This window comes from Podarcis gaigeae (assembly GCF_964106915.1).
Source record: "Podarcis gaigeae genome assembly, chromosome: 2".
Taxonomy (NCBI): domain Eukaryota; kingdom Metazoa; phylum Chordata; class Lepidosauria; order Squamata; family Lacertidae; genus Podarcis; species Podarcis gaigeae.
The window spans coordinates 38,895,045-38,918,531 of record NC_139679.1 but is presented as its reverse complement, the minus strand read 5'-3'; the positions used below and the strand labels follow the sequence as shown (position 1 = coordinate 38,918,531).

The 23,487-nt window shown below is 44.1% G+C and overlaps 1 protein-coding gene across 1 annotated transcript in view; it reads left to right on the top strand.

The window, feature by feature from the left end:
• The first annotated feature begins 5,283 nt into the window (after positions 1-5,283).
• Positions 5,284-23,487, top strand: part of SEPTIN9 (septin 9) — a 215,326-nt gene continuing 197,122 nt past the window's right edge. Inside the window, exon 1 of the mRNA XM_083725859.1 lies at positions 5,284-5,872. Coding sequence (XP_083581985.1) covers positions 5,851-5,872 — 22 coding nt within the window. The 5' untranslated portion in view covers positions 5,284-5,850. The remainder of the gene's footprint in view (positions 5,873-23,487) is intronic.

Genomic DNA, 23,487 nt, shown 5'->3' with positions numbered 1-23,487 from the left:
GGTGTTTTTAACTCTTCCTCTCTGCCAGTGGGCTGGATGGCACAGCACCGCCTACTGTTTGCTTTGGCAGCCCTCCTTTCATCCTGCTCATCTGCCAAAGTGAGCCTGACAAGGAAATAAGCTGGGTGGAAAACTTTCTAAGCACCCTCCAGCCATGTAACCATGGAAGAAAAAGGTATTATGTGTGCTGGAATGGAGCTGGCAGGCCCAGAAGTAAAACAAACACAGCACTGGAGAGAGGGATGTGGATGATTTACAGCCCCATCACTCTGTTTTCCATCTTCACATCCATCAGCAAAGCCATTTCCCACATATGATGAAAGTTGCTTGGCAGCTAATGGCCCTGAAGTGCTGACCTGTTGCTCTTTTGCCCCTGCTTATCCTCCCCATTCATCTGCCCTTCATTCTTCTTCTCTGGCCTCTCTTTAATGAGGGGCGAGGACATCCAGTTCTTCCCCTTGGAGTATCTCTGGAAGATTCCTAACTCTGCTCTTTGGTGGAACACATGACAATTCTGCTGAGTCCTTTCTGAAAGTCCTGCATGTATCACAGCAAGCAGGCACAAATGTGAGGGGAAAGCAGGGAGAAAGCTAAATATTTGTCTCATGAAGAAATCAAGAGATAATGTGACTTACTTCGTTTGAGCTGCACAATAGGCCAGTTTGTTAAGCGTTACAATGCACCTTTTGATTTGAAAATGCCTGGGAGCAACATGGCTTTTGCCTGCAGGTGATCCAGGAACATTTACAGAAAGACACCTTAGGATGAACCAAATTGAAAGTCTTTGTGGGGTCTGTGCTTTGTATGATTTCTTTTGTTTTGTATTTGTTGGCAGTGTTGCATGCCACCCCATCTCTGAGCGGTGTGAGATTCCAGGCACTTTATGTTTCCTTTGGAAATGAGGCACAGCAGGGACTGGGGTGTCTTTATGAAATATGGTTTATTTACACATATATACGACCTGAGCCTATGATGGAGGGTTTCACAGCATTAAAAACCCCAAAGGGTCTTGATTCTTCCAAAGCCATAGCCTTGAATTCAAGCAGAAATCAGCCATGGCTCTCTCTGCCTTTCCAGACTGCAGCCTTTGCATCCAGCTTCTAGGTCACATCACAGCAAACTGCTCTATTCTAAAAGCTGGAGAAGGGGTCCCACCCATTCTTCATCTGAAAAACAGCCTCCTTTCCACTGTTCTCTTAATGGCCCATCACCCAGGTAATTACCTCATCAGGAAGCTAACCTGTCTTTTAACACTTGCTAGGATTATAGGGGTCTGTCACACACATAAGAGTACGTTCACCGGAAAATAAAATGTTTATTTTGAATGTCAGAAGGCAAGAGCCAGAACAGAGGAGCCTAGGCAGAACCTGAACCTGGCAAGATGGAGTGGAACCTGGAAGAGTACAAACAGGTTGGGGCAGACATGGGATTAAATCTGAATGTTAGGGGCAGCATTTGGATGTTATGGTATATATTCTGGTAGATTGGGTGTTTTGCAATCTTCCCCACCCCCCAACAGTGCAGAGCAGGTAAAGTGCTGAATCTTGATTCATTCTGAAACTCAATCAAGATAAGAAGGAGGTAATCTATGGCTCCTTAGGGAAGGTTCATAGATCATTGGTAGACCATGTGGTGCAGAAGGTTCCAGTTTCAGTCCCTGTTATCTCCAGATAGGCCCAGAAGACACTCCCCACCTGAAACCCTAGAGAGCCATTGCCAATACTGTGCTAGATGGACCCATGTTCTGACTCAGTATAAGGCAGTTCTCCATGTTCCTTTGTACCTCTGTCTAACCTAGATTCAGCCTAAATTGGTTCAACCTCATCCATCCCAGAACCACCTCCAAATCAGGTGTTCAGGACCACAGCAGTATCCCTGGGAAATGAGAGACAAGAGTTGTGTGTCATCCACGTCTTCATGATTCTACAGTCCAAAACTCGGGGGGGGGGGGGATTTCCCCAGCAGTTTCATATTGAAGAGCATGTGTTTAATGTATTCAAATCCAATTGCCATTGTTTTTCAATGGTGAAATGCTGTTCAGGGAACCCTCAAGCTGAAGAGTGGTTTATTAAATATTTGTAATAAGCAAACAAACACCAGGAGGATGAGCTTTATGATTTGTAATCACAACATACTATGCAAAAATACACCCCCCACAAAAACACACTTGAGTTTGAATATATAATATTTAAAGAGAAGTCACAGCATGTTCTTCAGTAGTGATGTTCTTCAGTCCTGTAAATTGTATGTCAGCCATACGCTCCATGCTGGAAGGGCCACTGGCCCCTTTCCTCTGTTTAAACATTCATGTTTTGCCTTGTTGAAAAAAAGAAAAAAAGACTATTGCAAAGCTACTCCAGGGTTTGGGTGTAGGAAGGTGCCGCCCCAGCTCCAAAGGCCTAGCCTGGGCCGGCTTGCCTTCTTGCAGCTCCAGAAGGTGGCAGAAGCTCAACCACATTGAGGGAGCCTGTCATGGGGGCACATGGTAGTGGCTCTCTCAGAATTTTGCACCTGGGGTTACCACCCCTCTGCACGCCCCCTGCTACACCTTGCCTACTGCCATTGCTTTGAACACCACCTCTCACAAAAAAGCTTTTTTAATAAAATATGTGAATTTCCTCTCTCATCTTATGAAACAGCCAGGTGAAAAAAAGTTCTAAAATGACTTGCCTATCTGAAGCTGGTGGGATCTGTATTATATTAAACATTAACCTGTCCTCTTAGGCAAAAGTGACAATTCGGCCATCCAGGCAGCCTAACGAAAACGATCTTTGTCATGTGGCCTCTGATATTTTTTTCTATTCCTAAACTATTGCATTTTTTTTTGCTTCAGCCCCAGGAAGGAGGAAAGTGTGCCAGGTCTCTGGCCTAGATTAGCAGTAATAAGAACTAATCCATTGCAATTAGAAAGAGTCCCAGTTTTTAAAGTGAAAGGGGGACAAACCCTTGGGATGTTATTTGAGGTGTATGAGAGGGAAGCCTGATTCTTCACCCAGTGAGCAGTCACGTACAGAATTCAGACTGGATTTTATACTGTTCTAAATGGCACCACCTTAAAAATAAATAAATCTGTAACTTATATTACTCAGAATGGGAAAATTAAAACCTTCTCTGTAAGGGGCACTGAACTTAAGAACAGCTCTGGTGGAACAGGCCAAAAGGGCCCTACCTCATCCAGCATCCTGTTTCCACAGTCACCAACCAGGTGTCTGTGGTAAACCCGACTCTGAGCACAGTGGTGCTCTCCCCCTACTTGTCATTCCCAGAAAATGGTATTCAGTGGAGGGAGAACAATAACCATTGTAACTAGTAGCCACTGGTGGCTTTATCTGCCAACAGCCAGTGGCGTAGCGTGGGTTGTCAGCACCCGGGGCAAGGCAAGTAATTTGCGCCCCCTAACCCGTGGATTTTAGTAGGGGCAGAGAGCTGCAAGTGTGAGCGCGCCCCCCCAGATGTTGTGCCCGGTGCGGCCGGCCCCCCTGCACCCCCCACACTACGCCACTGCCAACAGCTGACCTCAAAAGATGTTTCTAGTCCTTTAGTAGCAAGTAACTGGCCACCTTTGCTGTACTGTGCTGCAAAGTGAACAGGTGGCACTGTGGTCTAAACTGATCAGAAGGTCGGCAGTTCAAATCTGCACGATGGGATGAGCTCCTGTTGCTCTGTCCCAGCTCCTGCCAAGCTAGCAGTTCGAAAGCACACCAGTGCAAGTAGAGAAATAGGTACTGCCGCGATGGGAAGGTAAATGGCGTTTCTGTGCGCTCTGGTTTCCGTTACGGTGTTCCGTTGCACCAGAAGCAGTATAGTCATGCTGGCCACGACCCGGAAAGCTGTCTGTGGTCAAACGCTGGCTCCCTCAGCATGAAGCAAGATGAGCACCACACCCCATAGTCACCTTTGACTGTCCAGGGGTTCTTTACCTTTACCTTTACTGTGCTGGGATTCTGCTGCACCAATTGATTCCGTGCATCTTTTCATGAGGACAGAGCTTGTGTGTTTTTCTTAGTTGGGCAGAAGAGAGAATTACAGGAGGAGCAGCTTTTCTTATCCCTGAATGACATGGTCCATGTGCTGAAATTTTACAGGTCTACTAAACATACAGAAGGTTTTGTGGGCTGTGTCTTCCAGGGTGAGACAGTTGTACCTTCTTAATAGTGGTTGTCCTCTACATAGATTCCTGTTCTTCTGGTCTAAAGTCAATGCAAGGGATCCACCTCTTTTCCTGCATAGGGATGTGGGGTGGATGCTCCTCCTGAGTAAATCGCCTGCCCACATTCAAGTTATTTTTATTATGAAGATGAATATGAATGATATGCACATCCCTTTTCAATTGATTTTTTCCTTTAAGTCTAAAATGTGTGTGACTGGCTTTATTGCAATATTTGTTTTTTATTGCTGTGGTCTGGAACTGAACCCGCAATATCCCTGAGGCATCCCTGAGGCATGCCTGTATAAAAGTAAAATAAAATAAAATAGTGCAGCCCTTTTTTCTAATCCTGGTTTTACCATATAATTCTAGCAGCCATAAATTGGCATGCATGAATGCATAAGTAGAAAAACCCTCCCAGTAGGCTGATATTTATTTATTTTTTAAATGAAAATCAGCAAGCTGGTATCTCTTGTGAATGCTGCAAGAACAGTTCACCCTTTTTAGCCCAGGCAATGACTCCTTTTTTCATCTTTTAAAAACAGGACCCATAATGTTTCAGACCCTATCCTTACTTTTAATGTTTTCCTATCTCTTCACTCATTTTTCTGATTCCCAATTACTTACAATTTACTGCAGGTGTCTTCCTTGCCCTCCCCCCCAAACACACACACAAAATCTGAAAAAGATCAGATGTCTCACAAGGTGCTCAGGTACCCAAGCCTCCTTTAAATAAAATATTAGTGGTGTTATGTGGAAACTTAGGTATTGGACATGCTATACCTTTAAAGCACAATCAAAACACATTTTCCCCCCTCAAAGAATTCTGGGTTTGGTCACTTGTTAAATGTTGCTGGGAAGTATAATTCTGTGGCCAGGTAAACTACAGTGGCCAGAGTTCTTGGAGAGAAAGAACAGTACTTCAAAGGTGCCTTCAAGGTATAGTGTGTACAATGCCTAAAGTAGCTGCCTGGCATGCCCAGTTCCCTCCAAACAATGACTGGCTGCACACAGACACGTAGTCTCCTAAGTCTACACTACAGGATTTGAACCAATGTTCTTACGTAACCAGCAGCCTTGTGCAAGTCTCTCCTTTCAGAGGGGAAAGAGGAGCTTTGTGTTTACCGTAAACAGCCAGACAGGCCCTGATGTCCTTTGAACTAGTGCCTGCTTGCCTCTAGACCTAACTCTGACCTGAGCTACGGGGAGGAGCAGGGAGCAAGGCACACACAGAGAAAAAGCCAGTGGGTGGGTGTGGGACCTAGTGGGTGGGGAGTCAGAATACCTCCCCCAGAACACACAGGTTAAACCTGAAGGGAATCTCCGAGGCCTGGAGTGGGCAGGGACATGCACCAAGCCTGATTTGCTCACAGAGGGGAAAAGGTTAAAGTGCTGCGGCAGCAGCTGAGCTCTTCCGCTAGCCGCCTCCTTCAGCTTTAGCCTAGTTGGAACAACCCCATGACTGCACATCAGATTAGAAAAGGTGTGTTCTAATTAATGGGAGTGCTGTGGACTCCCTCCTCAGCTGCAACTGTGTCTGTATATGCATGTAACACGTAGGAGGAGTACACTTTCCCTGCTGAGCCCTGCCTGCTGGAACAAAAGGATTATAAAGCAGACGCAGATCACCCTGGGGATTATTTGCCGGAGTAGCTTCAAGAAACTTTGCTGGCTTCCTATGTAACAGCTGGGACAAGAGCAGCATGAGGAAGACATCGAACACAGGTGAGCAGAGGGGGAAATGTTTCTTCAGGGGCTTTGCATCCATCACCTGGGCTCTCTTGCTGCATACAGAGAGAGCGAGCCTGGGTTGTTCGTTTTGTTTTATCTGTTGTGTGGTTAACTGCACTGGAAAGATCAAAGTTGCCTGGTGTAGGGAAATAGGGAAAGCATTGGCAGCAAAAGCTGATGGGGGAAACAGGCACATGAAGTCTGAAAAGTCTGGCCAGGTCTGCTCAGAATTACATTGCATTGAATTCAGTGGGACCTACTTCTAGGTAAGTGGGGGTTAGGATTACAAACTAAATCCTTAGACCAGTAAAAAAGAAAAAAAGGCACATGTATATTTTGCTGCTGTATCTCTCCAGAATTTATTCCAGATTACAGTTTGAATGTGAACCAATTAGTGTTTTAAAATGGTAGTTCTCTCTCCCCCCTTACTTTTGAACTCTAGAATCCCTACTGTGACTTCTCATGGTTTTATAGGGCAGCTTCATGGGTTGCAGTATGAGGTACTTTATATATTATGTTTTCCACTACATGGGAAAATATGTTGTAGAACAAGAATCAAGCTCATGAGAAGCAACCCTAAACTTTCGGTATACCTGTAAACTGTGTACTTGTTTAAAAGTTTCTCTGCAACTCTGAGGACTAGGAGCTTGTCAAATACCGTAGATCTCCTCACTCTGGAGATGTAGGGCCTGGAAATCGCTAAATTAATTTAAATGAGTACCGGTATGTGTTACTTGAAACTGAAAATGACCTGCATGCTAAGGAGCCAACTGGCATAAGCTTAAAAAAAAAGAGTTGGGAGAATATAAATTGGCAGGTAGAAAGGAACCAGAGCAGATGTCAGGGTGTCTTGGCCTGACTCCACATTGTGCAACTGAACACTGATGGCCTCCCTTCCTCCTAAGAAAAAACAATGTGGGTGATTTGCAGTGGCAAGCAGAGATGAGGGGCAGCTGAATATTTTCACTACCTGTTACTGCTGCAAATTGCACCCCAGTCAGAGGCTACCTGTGGAGTTTAAAATGCATGTTTGCTTCCTATTTGTGGAAATAAAGAGAGGCCATTGTGGTTCACCTATATGCATTTGCATATAATACGTACTGAGGAAATTACTGAACCACAAGTAACCTCATACAATTTTAAACAGTCATGGCTTACTCCAAAGACTTCCGGGAACTGTAGTTTGCAGAATAGGGTCGCCTAACACTTCCCAGGATTCTTTGCAGGAAGCAATGATTGTTTAAAGTGGTATGATACTCTACTGCTTTGAATGTATAGTTCAGATGGGGCCTTAGAGGTCAGATGAATGTCCAGAACAGCCAATGTAGGTGAAAGAAGCTCTACATCTCTATGCCTGCTGACTTTACATCTTGTTTGTTCAGCAATAAAATTGGACCAAAGGCTAAAGTGAAGTTAGGTCTCCATACAGGAAATAGGAATCTTTTTCATCTCAGCAAGGTACTTGCAAAATTCCACAATGGTCAGCAAAGTGCTCATATTTCTCTTCAACTGTGAGTAAGGGTCCAGGCTATCAATGTTAGCTGCCCTGAACTGTATGTGACCTATGAAGTTTCCTAGAAATAAATCCCACATGGCTACAGCAAACAAGACTGTGTGAAGGCCCAGGTTGTTGCTAGGGGCAACGCCAACATCTTTGCCCAAATGGTAGCAGAGCTCTTCGTTTTGAGTTGTTATAACACCGGTAGCCAATGAATCAATGGCCTGTTTTTTTCTCCAGCTTATTAGCAATTCAAGGAATTTTTATTTTGTTGGTTGGAAACTTATATTAGTGGTCATTATTCATCAGGCTGACACAGACAGAAGGCAATGTAGATAGTTTTTTCTCACTAGACTTCATTTCCTGAGTGTTTTTGGATGCTCAGAAGTCTGCTGGTTAGCAGAAAAGAGTATGTTGTAATATAGCCACAGATTTATCACACACTTTGGCAAAGAGTGTACTATGATCTCACAACTATTTGCAGAGCCAGAAACTACAGTAACTCTCCCCCAAAAGGAATGGCTCTGTGAAGGGGAGGAGAGAGGCTCCTAAAATTCTAGTGCTGTGTTTCTTGAACTTCTAAGAGACAAGGCATTCATGTACATAGGAGTAAGATCTATTAGCTCTCAAATGAGCTTGCCCCTATGCTGTTCTGGGCATGCATCATTTGAATGCATTCTGGTGCACCTACATCTAGTCAGGGTGCTCTGCTATTTATTTTTTCAATATGTCCGCTCAGGTCTTGACTTGCTGGCAGTCCATAATACATACAGCCAGTTTGCACTGACTTACATCTGAACTCAACAAAATGGAACCACCATCACATAGAATCATAGGATTGCAGAATTGGAAAGGATCCCAAGGGTCATCAAGTTCAACCCCCTGAGATGCAGCAATCACAACTAAATCATGTGGAGACTTTCATCAAGGATTATTTCATTTGTATCTCACTATTCCTCAGATGAGCTTTATGTGGTGCACCATCACTCTTTCCTCCACTGTTAACATTTGCTGTGAAGTAGGCTAAGCTGACAGAGGCTGACTGGTTCAAGGTGGCACTGGAGCTTCATGGCTAAGTGGGGATTTGAACTTGGGTCTCCCTGGTCCTAGTCCAACCCTGTAACCACTGCACCACTCTGCCTTTCTCATTAGTACATCTTGGACATGTCCTATAGATTGTCAGCAAACCAATACCTGAGAATTGAGAGAGCCATTCATTATCTGGACATGAAAACAAGTTGTGTATACCCGCTCTTAAATTTTGCTGGTTTTATTTATATGTTAATAATTGTTTAAAATTACTGTGTGTATGCCACTTAGGGATTGTTTGGGCAGTTTATAAATTCTTCTGAATAAGCAGAAATAAACTGTGTAGCCACTAGCTTGCAAAACACCAGCACCATCTGTCCACTTTTAAAACCTGTACATAAATCAGATCCAGTATGTATTTCCTGACATGGGACCAACTCAGAGCAGTTGAGCCTTTGAACCATGCAGTGAACAATCCTCTATTAACAGAATTTGGAATTCATTCTTGCAAAGATACTGAGTCACTGGAATTCTCCTGAATGATTGCACAGTCTGAGCTCACGGTATTCCAGTTTAATTATGTTGCAAGTTCTGAAAAACTGGGAGAGTCCTAATAATAAAGTAATATGTGACCTGAAAGCCAGGTTATCTATTAGACTGGAAATAAAGATTGGTTTGGCATATACCAATAATAGAGCCCTGTTCATTGCAGGAAGAATAATTACTGTTACTGTGAAACTGATCAGCTGTATTTATTCATTAATCCCTGGAGTGGTAACCACAACTCTGATTCTCTGAAGGCTGGGTCGCATTACAGTGGACAGGCGTAACTATGCTTTTTGGTAGTCAGCAGCTAAATAGTAGCAGGATTTTTATGGAGGAGGACTTCCACTCTACCGGATACATTAATCCACATCTGATTTTTGCCAAGCAAGGAACTGGGAACTGGGTCTGATTTTTGTAGAGGTCTTGGAAGTGTACAGCATGGCCAAATGGCCCAGGATTTATTTAAAAGGACATGGGTAAATTCCTTGCCAGTGTTTTCAAAGCACAGAGCACATCATTGTTGAGTAGGGTACAGGAATAACATACCACAGATGGCCACCAGAACAAGTGTCCTAAGAACCAAGTCTATTGAGGATTATGATTCATAACCTTCATAATGTGGGTGAAGGAGGCTTTTCCAGGTATTTGGATACTTAAAAAAGTCTTCCAAAATCAGCATGTTTGAAAATATGACAAGTTTTGTAATTGAGCCACTGTTTTCCTGAATTTTTGCATCAGTAAATACAGTGGTACCTTGAGTTACAAACACCTCAGGTTACAAACGCTTCAGGTTACAAACTCCGCTAACCTGGAAGAGTTACCTCAAGTTGAGAACTTTGCCCCAGGATGAGAACAGAAATCGTGTGCCGGCGGCACAGCAGCAGCAGCAAGAGGCCCCATTAGCGAAAGCACTCCTCTAGTTAAGAACAGTTTCAGGTTAAGAACGGACCTCCAGAACGAATTAAGTTTGTAACTAGAGGTACCACTGTATTGGGTATAATGAAACCAAGCATGGTATAAAAGGCTGGCAAGTTTCCTTCTGATTCTGACTCATGAAGGATTTTGGGTAAGCTCCTTCCTTCATCTCGTTTAGCATGTATCCACTTCTGCTATGGTTCTCAACAGCTGTACTACCTTATTCAGAAGCTCTGCTTGTGGCGTTTGCTTTTTCTACTAGACATAGCACTGTAAAATTCTTGCTTAACTTCATTCATCTAACCCTTTAGGTTATCAGTGTAATTGGTGGAACCCAAATTCCTCCTCAAAATTGCTCATAGCCCATGCACATTTTGTGACAACTTGAAAATCTGCTCAGTGCATTATTTGGTTATTTAAACAATGGTACTTCCAAATGGAGAGCTTTGCAAGTATCAAGCCAAAGAGTCTGTAGCTCATTGGTAGAAAACAGGCTTTGCGTGTACAGGGTCTCTGGCATCTCCAACACAGGCATATAATGTAACATGGTTGAAAAAGATCTCCACTTAAGATGCCGGGGAGCTGATTTTGGACAACCACTTGCTGCTTACAGTAAATCCTGGGATAGATGGACCAAAGGTCTAACTCACTATATAAAGCAGTTTCATATATTCATATTTGGCATGCCTGGCAACCACAAACCACACAGGGACTGTGCTACACTAGATGGCAGCAGGCTAAATGCAACATTCCAAGGTGACATTGTAGTATAACTAACCCCACCCCCATTAGTCGAGACCTCTTTTTTTTCTTTGGAGGTAACTTCTCCTCTACTTCTGGTTTAGCGCTACAGTGCTTAAGCAGCTATGGGCAACAATGCCATCTGGATGCGTACCAAGAACACTAAGCAGAGCCAGTTCTGGAGCCATACCCTGAAGAACTCCAGCTGTTGCCTCCCCACTGTTTGACAATGATCCCTTCATAGTTCATTATTGTGTAACAATTGCTACTGATATGGAATCTGAAACAACTGCTAAATGATGCAAAAAAAAAAAGTGATTGCAAAATTAACAACTGCTTGTTTTTTCTTGCTGGATTTGCTCACTAAAAATAGTCAATCAGAACAGCTGGACCTCGCCAACCACAACAGTTGCCCCTTGCAACACAGTAGGCTGCTAGATGCCAAAGATGAATGAAACTTCTGTTCAGATTAATGAGGAATATTTAGATATGAAGTTCGTTTTATATTTTACACTAACTGTCCATGGTTTGGTGAAGAAAGTGTTACCACTGTACCAATGCCATCTTACTCATCACTCTGGCAAGGAGCCTGCAGAAGCCTGTCTTGGCCAGTTAAATTGCCAGAAGTTGAGCAATCATTATACATTTATCCCATTTTATTGTTTCTAATAAAAAATACATTTTCCTGTCTTGATTATTATGTTGATTGAAGAAACAAGTTAGTTGGGCTTTGAGTCCTAGTTAACTGCTGTTGAAGGCAGAATGCTTAGTGTACCTTAAATGCAATAAAAAAAGAAAGCACTAATTTTCACCTAATCCTTGAGGCCAAATGAAGAATAAACCCAATGGCCAAGCCTATAAGGGCTTGCTAAAAGAGCTTTTGTGTCAGTGGGAAAATCTTCACTGATTATGGCAATAACTCAATCTCTGAAGGGAACGAATGGAATAACATTTTTACTGAGAGCTGCCTTTCACTCATCAGGAGAGAAATTGGACTGTCAAATCTCCTGAGAACATTTATTAAGTATGAGGGCAAGGGATAAGACTTTTCTTTATTTGTCGTCATAGGCTTTCTCCCATGCCTCACCATATGCATTGTCTGCAGTCTATATCAGATCTAATATGTGATTCCATAGGAGAACAATGGAAGAGTGACAATCTTCCTTTGCAAGACGTGTTGGGCAATTCTTCTTCCACAATGCTGGCACTTGGAAAATACCGGGGACCATTGATCCTCCCTAATTTAGGCATTTCTAAATTGGGAAATTTAAATGTGTGGGATGATGCAGCAGGGGAGGAGCATATAGTGAATGAAAACCGCTTCAAGGACTTGCCATGAAAGCTCACCTTGCAGAAATATTTTAATTGTTGGGAAGGAAGTTTAAAATTAGGTTGGCACCTGAGCCACAAACTCTGCAAGTCTGCCAGACCTCAGCTCAGCATCTGATTTATTTTTGCTTCAGCTTGCAAAATCCAACCTGTGATTTGTTGCTTGGGCATTTTTCGTCTATCTTTCAGAATTTAGCTTGCTCCAATCTAGACACCCTCTGCATACGAGATTCTGTTTGCTTTCAAAGAATCAAGCTTTATCCTTGAAATCATAGGAAGAGAGCAGGCAAGGCAGTGAGGAAAGGCTTCTTTTAATCTGGGAGTGGCCACTAGCTGTTATCCAGAGAAAGAGCTTTATGTTTTCCCTTTAGCGAGCAAGAAGAAATTTCTGTGGCCTAGTTTTGTAAAGTCACATGGACTAGAACAGCCTGAGTTTGCAGCTGGAATTGACCACAACATATTAAAGGTCAGCTCTCTTCTCTCTTTCCACACATCACTTCTCTCTCTTCCAATCCCTCCACTAAAAAGCACCCATTCTCTGCCGTGGAAAACACTGTGCCCTTGTTTCAAGTAACTGCCTCTCTTGATGAGTTGATAGCATAGTTACATTTTTCAGCCAGTAAACAAAAGCCACCTTGCTTGGTCATGTTTGCCTGGAGACTTTAGGATTATGAAATCTAACCAATTCACATGGTTCACCTATTAGCTTCCTACATGAGTCATTTCCTTTCTTGTGGCTGAACAGCCAGTCTGGTTTCAACATACTTGCTCTGTTCTTGACTTCTGACCTTTCAGTGGGTAAGATCCTCTACCATTGGGTCAGAAACCTTCCAGTTGTGGGGATCCACCTCCCTTGTTGCTTCACCACATCCTTGGCTCTTAAGAAGATGGGCTCCTTTATTTATTCAATACCTTTGTTGGCTTCTCCTTGCATACCACTGATTGTCATTTACTGACACTGATTAGTACTCATTTTCCAGCTCTCATCTAAGCATTTGTGTGTTCATTTTGCAATTCTAGGATTTCTCAGGGTCTCTGTTTCAGAATGGGAGAGGAAATTTGCCATTCATTCAAGATTTTGATGGTTAAGGAGCAGTGCATGCTAAGAACATATGGTGCAACTATTTTTTCTCTTTTTTCATTTCTCATACTAGCTCTAGCAACATTTATTGATGCATGATGAACAGGTTTTTTGTTTGTTTGTTTTAAATTGAAGCAAAAGGATTTGGGGCTTTGTATACACAGCCAGAACATAGGGCACTTTATTCATTTTAGCTACTCATTGTGCAGAGAAGCCAGGGGGTTAATCTATACCTTACCATGGTCTTAAAAAAAAGGGGGGGTGACTACGCCTTCTAATCACTAAAACAGTGCTCCGATCTCCCTTTTAAGCAACAAAGGCCCATGCCATGGGTGAGAGTATTGTTGTCAAGCCCCAAGTACCCAGCAGCTGAGATGCATATTATGCACATGTGGCAATCAAGGGGCAGAGTCAAATTATGTTGAGACCCAAAACCAGCCAGCACAGATTGCGAAAGCTCAAACTCAGTTACTGCTTTACACCGCTTTCTGCTAATGTATGCATCTACTTTAATACAGTATTCACAAATGGTGCCTCTTACAAACATACATGATTTTCAGTCTATTGTGATTTTCTTTATACATGTCACCATTTCCCCTTCCACCACTTTTCCTTCTTTGCTGCAGGATCTTTTCACTAGATCGGATTTTTGAGTTTGCCATCCTTCTATTTTGCATGTTCATATACAGGGCATTAGTTCGCCTGTCTCCCCCAAAGGGAGACAAACTGGATCTAGAATTGGCCTCCACAGTCACTTATGGACTCATTGTTAAAACTGTTTTATGGAAGACCATCTTACTTGGCTGCGAGTGATCTCCAAAGAAGAAGAACACAGGGCCATATAATTTATTCATATAGATTGTGTTTGACTTCTCGTGTGTCCAGTGGCGTAGCATGGGTTGTCAGCACCCGGGGCAAGGCAAGTAATTTGCGCCCCCTAACCTGGGGAAGGCAAGTAATTTGCGCCCCCTAACCTGCCACCGCTGCCAGCTTCTTCTTGCTGCTGCCTGGTTTGGTCTGGTGTGGTTCTCTCCCACGCTCAGCGCTGCACTGGGCGGCTCTCTCTCCGCACCGCACACCTGGCACCCACCCCCTCCACAGTGGGTGGCGACCCGGCGGCTCAGATCGGATTTGCACAGGCCAGCACTGCAGTGAGAGAGAGTGAGTGAGCCAGATAGGGGCAGAGAGGTGTGAGTGCGAGCGCCCCCCCCAGATGTTGCGCCCGGTGCGGCCGGGCCCCCCCTGCACCCCCACGCTACGCCACTGCATGTGTCATCATTTCACTGGCTTAATCTTTTACTGTGATTAGTCTTGTTTAAATTCCTGTAAAACTTATATGCTCAATAGTTCATCATACCATGATTTCCCCCTCCACTTTATAACATCAGAAGTATTACTGGGATTTATCATTAGGATTGCTCAAACCTCCACCATTAGCCCTGCCAGCAAGGATCTGGCTTTTCCACGAAGCTTTTGCTTTTGTTAAACCATTTATCTGCAGGAGAAAGCCTACATGCAGCTTCATATGAATATTTATTATCTACCTAAGATAGATCAGACTCCTTGAGCAAAACTACTAAAAATTCTTCAGGGCACCTAGAAATATGACAGTGGCATGTAGGAATAAGGATATATTTGTAGGCCTTTGTTAAAGAACGTTGGCTGGTAGAGTGCTATGAATGTAGCAAGGATTGCCAATTAGGCAATAATTGGGATGGGGCGGGGCGAGGGCAGCATGGTTTATATGAATACCTGAAGTAGACATAAACTGTATTGGTAATGCTTTCTTGAAAGGAGAGACCAGTTGTGCCCAGTGCTGGCAACATCTCCTCAGGCATAGGTGCCAACTCCCTGGGGCCTTGGGTGCCCGAGCACCCACATGAAGGGGCTGGGCATGCACAGATTTCAGTGTCAGGGCCAAGCACACTGCATGGCACCCACAGCCCTGGGCACCCATGGTTGTGGGGCCAAGCTGGCACTCCTGTCCCCAGGGCTAAGGCACACCAGGGGATATTCAGTGGGCAAGGGATTGTGTGCTGTGTTCATACTTTCTTCCTTTTCCTTCCTTATCTCTTTGGAACCTCACAGGGCTGGTGGCCTGGTGCAGACACAAGGGTGGGATTGCAGTGATCAGTAGCAGGCGTTGAACAGCGCTTTCCCTGATAACTGGTGGCAGTGCAATGGGTGTAATGAGCTCTTCAGAGACTGAGAGCCACTTCAAGCACTTATCAGAATGGGCAATCTGTACACAATGTGAGGTAAACAGGACTCCCACTATGGGCCCCTCCACATCTTCTTTTTAAATGGGTGCATTTTGCACCGTGTCATTGATGCAAAAATAGTGCATTAGTGGTGTGATTATGTTGAACTATCCAGACATCATTCTACTTTATTAGTGGTTCTGCAACATCTCCCCAATGCTATTGGATAGTTGGATGGGCATTCTGTTGCTGTAGCACAACAGAAGTGGGGGAGAGGAGAGGGGAAATCAACACTTGACAGGATTTTAGTAGGAAACTATGGAACATGCACCTATTGAGAAAGAAGCAGTAGGACTGCCCCAAAGCTTTTGTAGGCACAAGTGGGTTTGAAAATGTGATCACATTTAACTGCCCTGATAAATATCAAGAGCACACATCATGATCTATTCAGGATGCACACCCCCTATACCTTTAGCGTAAAATGTGAAATGGGTTGTATGCATATGTGGGAAGCTACCTTGCACCAAGTCAGACCACTGACCTGTATTGTCAACACTGATTGGCAGGGGCTCCCCAGGGTTTCAGGAAGGGGTCAATCTCAGCCTGACCTTCAGATGCTGGGGACTGAGCATGGGATCTCTGGCACACAGAGCATGCGTTGCTCTGCCACTGAACTATGGCCTTTTACCTGCATAATTTCTCCGTGAGCCTTCCTCTTCAAAAATTAAGAGGCAAGGTGGAACAACTCATTATGGCATACATAAGATGATGGAACATGAGAGTTCATGCTTTTCACCCCATCTAGGTGTAAATTGGCCTGAGGGCTGCCATCTGCACCCCTTTTTATATTTGATATTTTTGCAGATATGGCCCAGCATTTCAGATCCGCTGTAGCCATAGCTGCAGGGTATCTATCTGAATTCAGAGTTGCCAAAGCAAATTTAAACAGCGGCATAAGACTGTCAAAATTAATTAAAGGAAGCCCAAGTTGTTAATGATTCTCAAAGAGGGACAATTTGAATTTTGATTCTTTTTCAAACAAGTGTATACATATGTATAAAAGCTTTTAATTTCACTCGCAGCTTTGTAAAGCACGCCACATCTCTGGTATATACTTGCAAGTAAAATGGAAACCGGAAAGCCGTGCCGTTTTTATGTCTGAAGAGATGACTAATCCCTTGCTCAGAAAATTGTTCCTTCCTTCTGCCCAGCTCAGTGCTCTTTGTCCTTTATGAACCCAGCAAAACTTGGCATGTGATATAAGCTAGTGAGACTGCAAAGACCTTTCCATGACTAGCTCAGAAATACTGAGCGATTGTCTGGCAGCAAAACGAATGACAAACATGCCCCTTTCTCTTGCAGCCCACCTTTTGCCCACTCTTAGCAAGCTGTGCCCTCACTAGTGCTCTACTTGAGCTGTGATTTGAACCTGTGAAGGTCGAGTGCTGAAGTGCATTTCACAATATGGTTCATCACATGTTGCACTGACTGCAGGTACATAGGAGTCAATTCCTAGGGGCTGAGGACCCTTTGCCCGCCCACATAGACTATTTGAGGGGGGTCACCCACCAAAGTTGATGGGCATTGCCATTCAAATGGTTGTCCCTACATGCATACAAGTGTTTGTGAGAAACATTTTGCATAGATCAAACAGGATTGATTGTTAACAGTGAGCAGGGTAAGGGAAGCAATGGCTTTGGGAAGGAGGCGTAAGGCTCTGGCATGGCCCTAGAGCCCTCCCACCTCCTCCCCCAAACTGGACAAGTGCTTACTAGGCTTTGCGAGGGAGTCAGGAGGACTCTTTGGTTAGGTTATCCACACCTTTCCGCCCTGCACATAACCCAGGTGAATGAAGAAGAAAGTGGTGATTGTGATCATGGTGTACGCCTTGGGCAGGTGTGGATATTCCCCCTCTGCTGGTATCACCTTCATTTGGACACACTGCAGTGTAATGCAGAATCAATATGTAATGAATTTTTATTTTTGGATTGAAACTATATTCTGAAGAAGTGCTTTATGGGGGGGGTGTAATAGATCTAGTTTGTGTGTGGATTACATAGGGGGGGGACAGGTACTCTGTCTCAGTTGATCCTAAAATAAAATGTTGTGTGCACACAGCCATAGTTACTGAACTATTTCCACTTTCAGATAGGTAGCCGTGTTGGTCTGCCATAGTCAAAACAAAAAAAATTCCTTCCAGTAGCACCTTAAAGACCAACTAAGTTAGTTCTTGGTATGAGCTTTCGTGTGCATGAGTGTATCTGAAGAAGTGTGCATGCACACGAAAGCTCATACCAAGAACTAACTTAGTTGGTCTTTAAGGTGCTACTGGAAGGAATTTTTTTTGTTTTGACTATTTCCACTTTGTTTTACAAGTTACATTGGGATGAAAGTAAACAAACTCTTTCTTCACTTATTGTCTTGCTTTGAGGATAGGGAGTCCGCTGAGCTCTGAAAAGAGCTCTCAGCACAACAGAAGCAGCAGAAGCAATTACTCTCTCAACACCAGTGACCCTCTGCAGCAGAGTGCGCTTGTACTGATGTTCTTCCCTGAGATGCTGCTCAGCACTTCAGCTGGGTAGTTCGCCAGCAATTTAAGCACCAAGCCACCGATATTAAATTGTGCATCAGCCCTACAGCAGCAGAGGCGCTAAAAAAAAGCAGAAAATTGTTGCGTGTAAACATGACCATTATTGTTGGGGAAGGAACATCTGTGCAGTTACTGGTTCTCTTAGGGAAAAGCTAGATATGATAGCGGCACAGATCTGAGTATTTGAATTAAGCTGCCATCAAATCTTCCCCTGCTCCCCAATGTGCCACTACCATTGCAAACTACCTTCTTCTCTACCAGTTCTCACTCGAAGGGTACCTCCAGACTGATGTTTTCATTGCGGTTGTATGCTGCAACATGTCCTTGGTGCAGTAATAGTGCATTAGTGGAGAGCTATCTGCACATCATTCTGCTTTGTTGGTTGTCCTGTGATGTTTCTGCAGTTGGACTGCATAATTACCATCTGGAGGGGCACACTTGCGTAATACCACAACAAATGTGCACAAACTGGAATGTTTGTGGTATGAAAAAGTACAGGATTTCAGCAGGAAGTTACAGGACATACACCAGTTGGAAACGAAGCAGTATGTCCACCCCAAACTTTTGGAGGCCATCATGAGCATAAATCATCATGAATGTACAATAAGAAGGATGTCTGGAGGGGCTGTGTATGATAGTGAGGTCAGCACTTCAGGGCACTGATGCATCAAGTGTGGAAACAATGATTGATATTAATGTATTGATATAAAATTGTTTATAGGCTGCTTTTGGGGCATAGCCCCCTCAAGGTAGCTTACAAAGCATGAAAACACAACGCAAAGAGCTAACAGCCATTTAGAAACCTAGGCTAGTTAAAACAAATAAAACAACACTATAAAGTTCCTACAGACAAAAGAAAACTATCCATCTTAAAATAGTTCTCTTAACAATGTGAAGGTTGACCTGGAGAAATGTGTTTTAAAAACCTACTTCAAGGGTTGCAGCTTTTGGGGGGGAGGGGAATACACCTTGGTGCAGAGGTAGTTCCACATTCTGGGGACATAAATATATGCATGTACTACGAACTGTCCTCCACTTGCCATTCCCCCCACATTAACCTCCTACTGCTTCCCCTTTCCACGCTATTTTGGGAAGCTCACTTTCCCCCTTCCCATCCCTGTTTTTGAAAGGACTTCTCAATTCTGTTTCGCAGCCCTGCTTTCCACGTTATTTTCACCACCATCTCCCCTTCTTTTGTGCAACCCCCGCCTTACACAGAAACCACCATGGTAACCTCCTGCATCTTCCTTATTATGAACAGGCAGCTGTTCATAATAAACATGCATAATATAAGTATAGCACACGATGCATAGATGAGAAAGATGCTACGACGACTGAGGTAATCCAGCTGTGTAACACTGACTGTATCCCAGCTATCTAAGGCTGCCAACTTTTAAGCTACTTAAAGCTGCCAGGGACTTTTATCATTGGGAAATGCTGCTGCTTGGAATGTTTTCATGTGGGTGGTCTTTCCTATTCAGTCATTCAATGATTAATTTCCTGGTAAAGATCCCGCTCCATGGGTGAACATGTAGGCATGGTTGGCAGCATGTCATTACTTGAAGCTGACCTGTTGCATGCTTTAATGCTGATCAGGACCATTTCAGTTTCTGAGTCTGACTCAGCATCTCAGCTCTTGCAAATGCATCTTGATTATCTTTAAAGGGTAAAGGGACCCCTGACCATTAGGTCCAGTCATGACGGACTCTGGGGTTGCGGCGCTCATCTCGTTTTATTGGTCAAGGGAGCCGGTATACAGCTTCCGGGTCATGTGGCCAGCATGACTAAGCCGCTTCTGGCGAACCAGAGCAGTGCACGGTACCTATTTATCTACTTGCACTTTGACGTGCTTTTGAACTGCTAGGTTGGCAGGAGCAGGGACCGAGCAATGGGAGCTCATCCCGTCGCAGGGATTTGAACCGCCAACCTTCTGATCAGCAAGTCCTAGGCTCTGTGGTTTAACCCACAGTGCCACCTGCGTCCCTTGATTATCTTTACTGTTAATATTATTGCCCCTTATTGCTAATAGATCTCTCTGTAACAGTTCCTCTCCCCACTTTTATAATATTGAGACGTTATCATATTAAACAGATTGGTGGAAGATTGAGGACACAGACAAAAGAAAGTACTTCTTCACACAGCGCCTTGATAAACTATGGAATTTGTTACCAGAACACATGGTGATGGCCACCCGTTTAGATGACCTTAAAATCAGCTTGGGCAAATTAATGTGACTCTGTTCTAGTAAATTTAATAAGAAATAGATGTGGTAGAATACTCCCCAAATACTCACACTCTTGGCCCTCCAGATGTTTTGGGACTACAACTCCCACCATCCCTAGCTAACAGGACCAGTGGTCAGGGATGATGAGAATTATAGTCCCAAAACATCTGGAGAGCAGAGTTTGGGGATGCCTGCTCTAAATTGCCAAATAGTTTAACTAGCAGATATACACATGATATCTGAGAGGGAATGATAAAAAAGATTATTTAAACCATGACTGATTAAAAGTTTGAGGACAATGGAAAGTGTCATTTTGGAGGACCTTAGCTAGTATGTCAACACTGAGTGTGTGGGGTCTCTTGGAGCCATGCCTGAATACCAGAATTTCTATAGTCTTCTTCTGCTTAAGTTGTATATTTTTTTTTCTTCAGGGAACTGAAACAGGAGGGCCTGTTGTTCTGCTATCATTTCTGTTCAAACGTGGCAAGTTTTTGTAGCACTTAAAAAAAAATTGTAGGCCTCTTTGATAATTAACCACAAATGTGATTATTATAGGCAACAATGTATAAACTTAGTTTCTCTCTCTCTCTCTCTCTCTCTCTCTCTCTCTCTCTCTCTCTCTCTCAAAAAAGCAACTATTGGTAAGTCTTTAAGTCTTTAGTCTGAGCATCAGTGTGTCTGTATCCAAACCAGCTTGATGCTGTGAAAATATAAGATGCCTCTAAGTCCGAAGTACTGTACTGGAGAACAGGATTCCTATGGAGAATGGGATTTTTGTTTGGACTGAAAACCAAGGAAACTGAGAGAGGGCAGGGCAATGCTGTAGCACACACCAGAAATTCTTGCGAGCTCTGGTAAATAACCTTAATTTCCTTTCCCTTGAAAATAGGGTGGCCCATCTCATTTTACCACCTGAGGCAAACCAGGAAGGTACTCTGTCCCCACCAAAGTCTCATAGAAATCATGCAAGATCTCATGGAACTCCATGAGAACTTGCCATAAGCCACAGCAGGGGCAGGTAAGCTACCCACAGTAACACCGCCCTGTGGGTTTTCACCACCTGAGGTGGCTGCTTCACTTTGCTTCATGGGTGGGCCGTCCCTTACTTCAAGATTAGTAATATGTGGTCACTGCCACCCATAATTTGCCTAAAAACTGTAACTGGAATACCTGTTCAAACCATTGTTTCAAATTCTCATTTGGAAGCAAGCTATGGTTGACAGAATCCTGATTAATGCCTGATTAAGACATTATAGCAAAGTGTTGCTAGTGACAATCAAAATGTGAAGAAGGGAGCCAGAGTATGTTGAGGAGGAAGCACATCAGCATGAAGTCCATTCATGGTCTGCCAGACTATGACTGGGGAGGAACACAATTACGTGGATGAAGTTATCAAGGGCTCACAGGAGACAAAGATTGGGTAGTGGCTGCCTTTGGTAACAGCAAAGGGGAACCTGAATCTTGTCACATACTCACTACGCAGATTTGTTGATTCGAACTGGAGGCCTCATTACCTGAAGCCATTGTCACAGCTGTAGTAGGAATTTGCTTTTCTAATATCACATTAGCAAAATTTTCAGAACCAGGTGGGTAGCAGGTTTCTTCCACAGGCTGTTATCTCTGGGGTGATCAAAGGCACTGGGGAAAAGATTTCATCTATTTTCATATGACAAGGTGAACAAAGGAAATGAGTTCAAGTTGCCTCAAACCCCCTCAGGAACTGAATGGCTTGAGGACTTGAGTTGCAAGTGCCTGGACATGTACAGCAACTGCATGAATTACAGAAAGAGGGGGGAAACGCTCTGTGAGTTGCAAGTCAAGGCAGGGAGGATTAATGGACAGATGAATGTAGGGTAGGATGGCTTTGGCATAACTTTAGTGCTGGGAAACTGCCCAGGACTGACAGCTCACGGGAATCATATTATCTCTGTAAACAGAAGGAGGACTTAGGCTGCCACCCAGGCAGCAGTAGAGGAAGCACCTCTCCTCTGTTGCCTTCTCATTGCTGCCTATCTGGATCTGAGGAGACCACAAAATGTCTGGTGGTGTCAGAAGGGACCCAGAAAGTTACCCTTTCCAATGCCCAGTTCAAAAGCACGACCACTCACCCCTTAAGCAACCAACTCAGTCTTGAGTGCTGCATGCGGCCCACAAAAGCAGAAAGTACATAACACAACAAGGAGCTTGCAGTGCAGTTGTTCTACATGACTTATGCAAAACAGCTGAGGCAAAGAATATTAGAGAAAGAGGAGAGGAAATAAAGGGGTGGTTGTTTACTAATTGGACCTCATGCGGTTGAGCAAAACTAATCCATGGAGAGCTCCATCTAAACACCAATTGGAGCCAACCACACAGGTCTTTTCTGTCCATTCACCCGGCATCCTTCCTTCCAGTGGAGATCCAATCAAGTTGGTATGACCTGTATGACTGGTTTTGCCCATGTGTGTTGTTTAATTCTCACAAACTGCTTATCCACACTTATCTTTTGCACTTTCCAGGCACAATACTTGTCGCTGTTGATTACACCACAATGTTTCCATAGCACTATGCTTGGGGTTGGGTCCAAAGCCATTTCCACACACTCTCTCTTAGCTGAAGAGTTATTGTCATAGGTACAAAATCCTTCTAGGTCTTCAGTATTCTGTTGCTTGAGGTGTTGGTAGTGGGAATGAAAGAGGGAGGTGAGCACTCCTTGTCAGCTTCCCGTGGGCTTTGTGACTGTGAGAACAGGATGCTGGACTAGATGGGCCTTCAGCTTGACCCATCAGGGCTTGCTTTATGTTCTTACCTTTTTAGTTAGAGATCTATGGGGTATACAGCAGGCTCTTTAAGTTTTTCAGATGCCCTCCATGCATGATTTTTTATAATCAAAAGTGTGTAGTTCTAGAACAAAAACATAGCAAATATGAGTACAAAGTTGTGGCATGCTATGATGGGATAATGAGCTGCTTGTGCGTAAAAGCTTGATCCCGCTGGGGTTTGGCCGGTCATCCAAACCCAGGCACTAACGGAGCCCCCAAAAGCATGACTCCGTCAGTCGCTGGTAGAATCTGACAGTGGGCGTCTACGGAATTTACGCCAACATAAAAGCTGTTTGACGGACATGCGCTTTCGTGACTCTCTGCGTGACAGTTTCCGGCGAAGGGAGGGAATTCCTAAAGGGGGTCTAGTTACCTCTTCACTATTCTCACTAGAAGCGTCTGAGAGCCTCCCCTCCGCTGTAACTCCTGCACTCCCCCTGCTGGTTCCTGCTTCTGCTGCAGAGTCTCTCCTACTCTGCTGGAGCCTGTCCAGCACCTCTAACTCCGATGGCAGTTCCCTGACATCCACCTCCCCCCCAGGCCCCCCTTCACCCCCTCCCGCCTCCTCTCCCACTGGCGGTGAGGGCGGAAAGCCCCTGAAAGAGCAATCCTCGTCATCAGAGGATTCAAACACTTCTAGCCACGGCGTCCCGT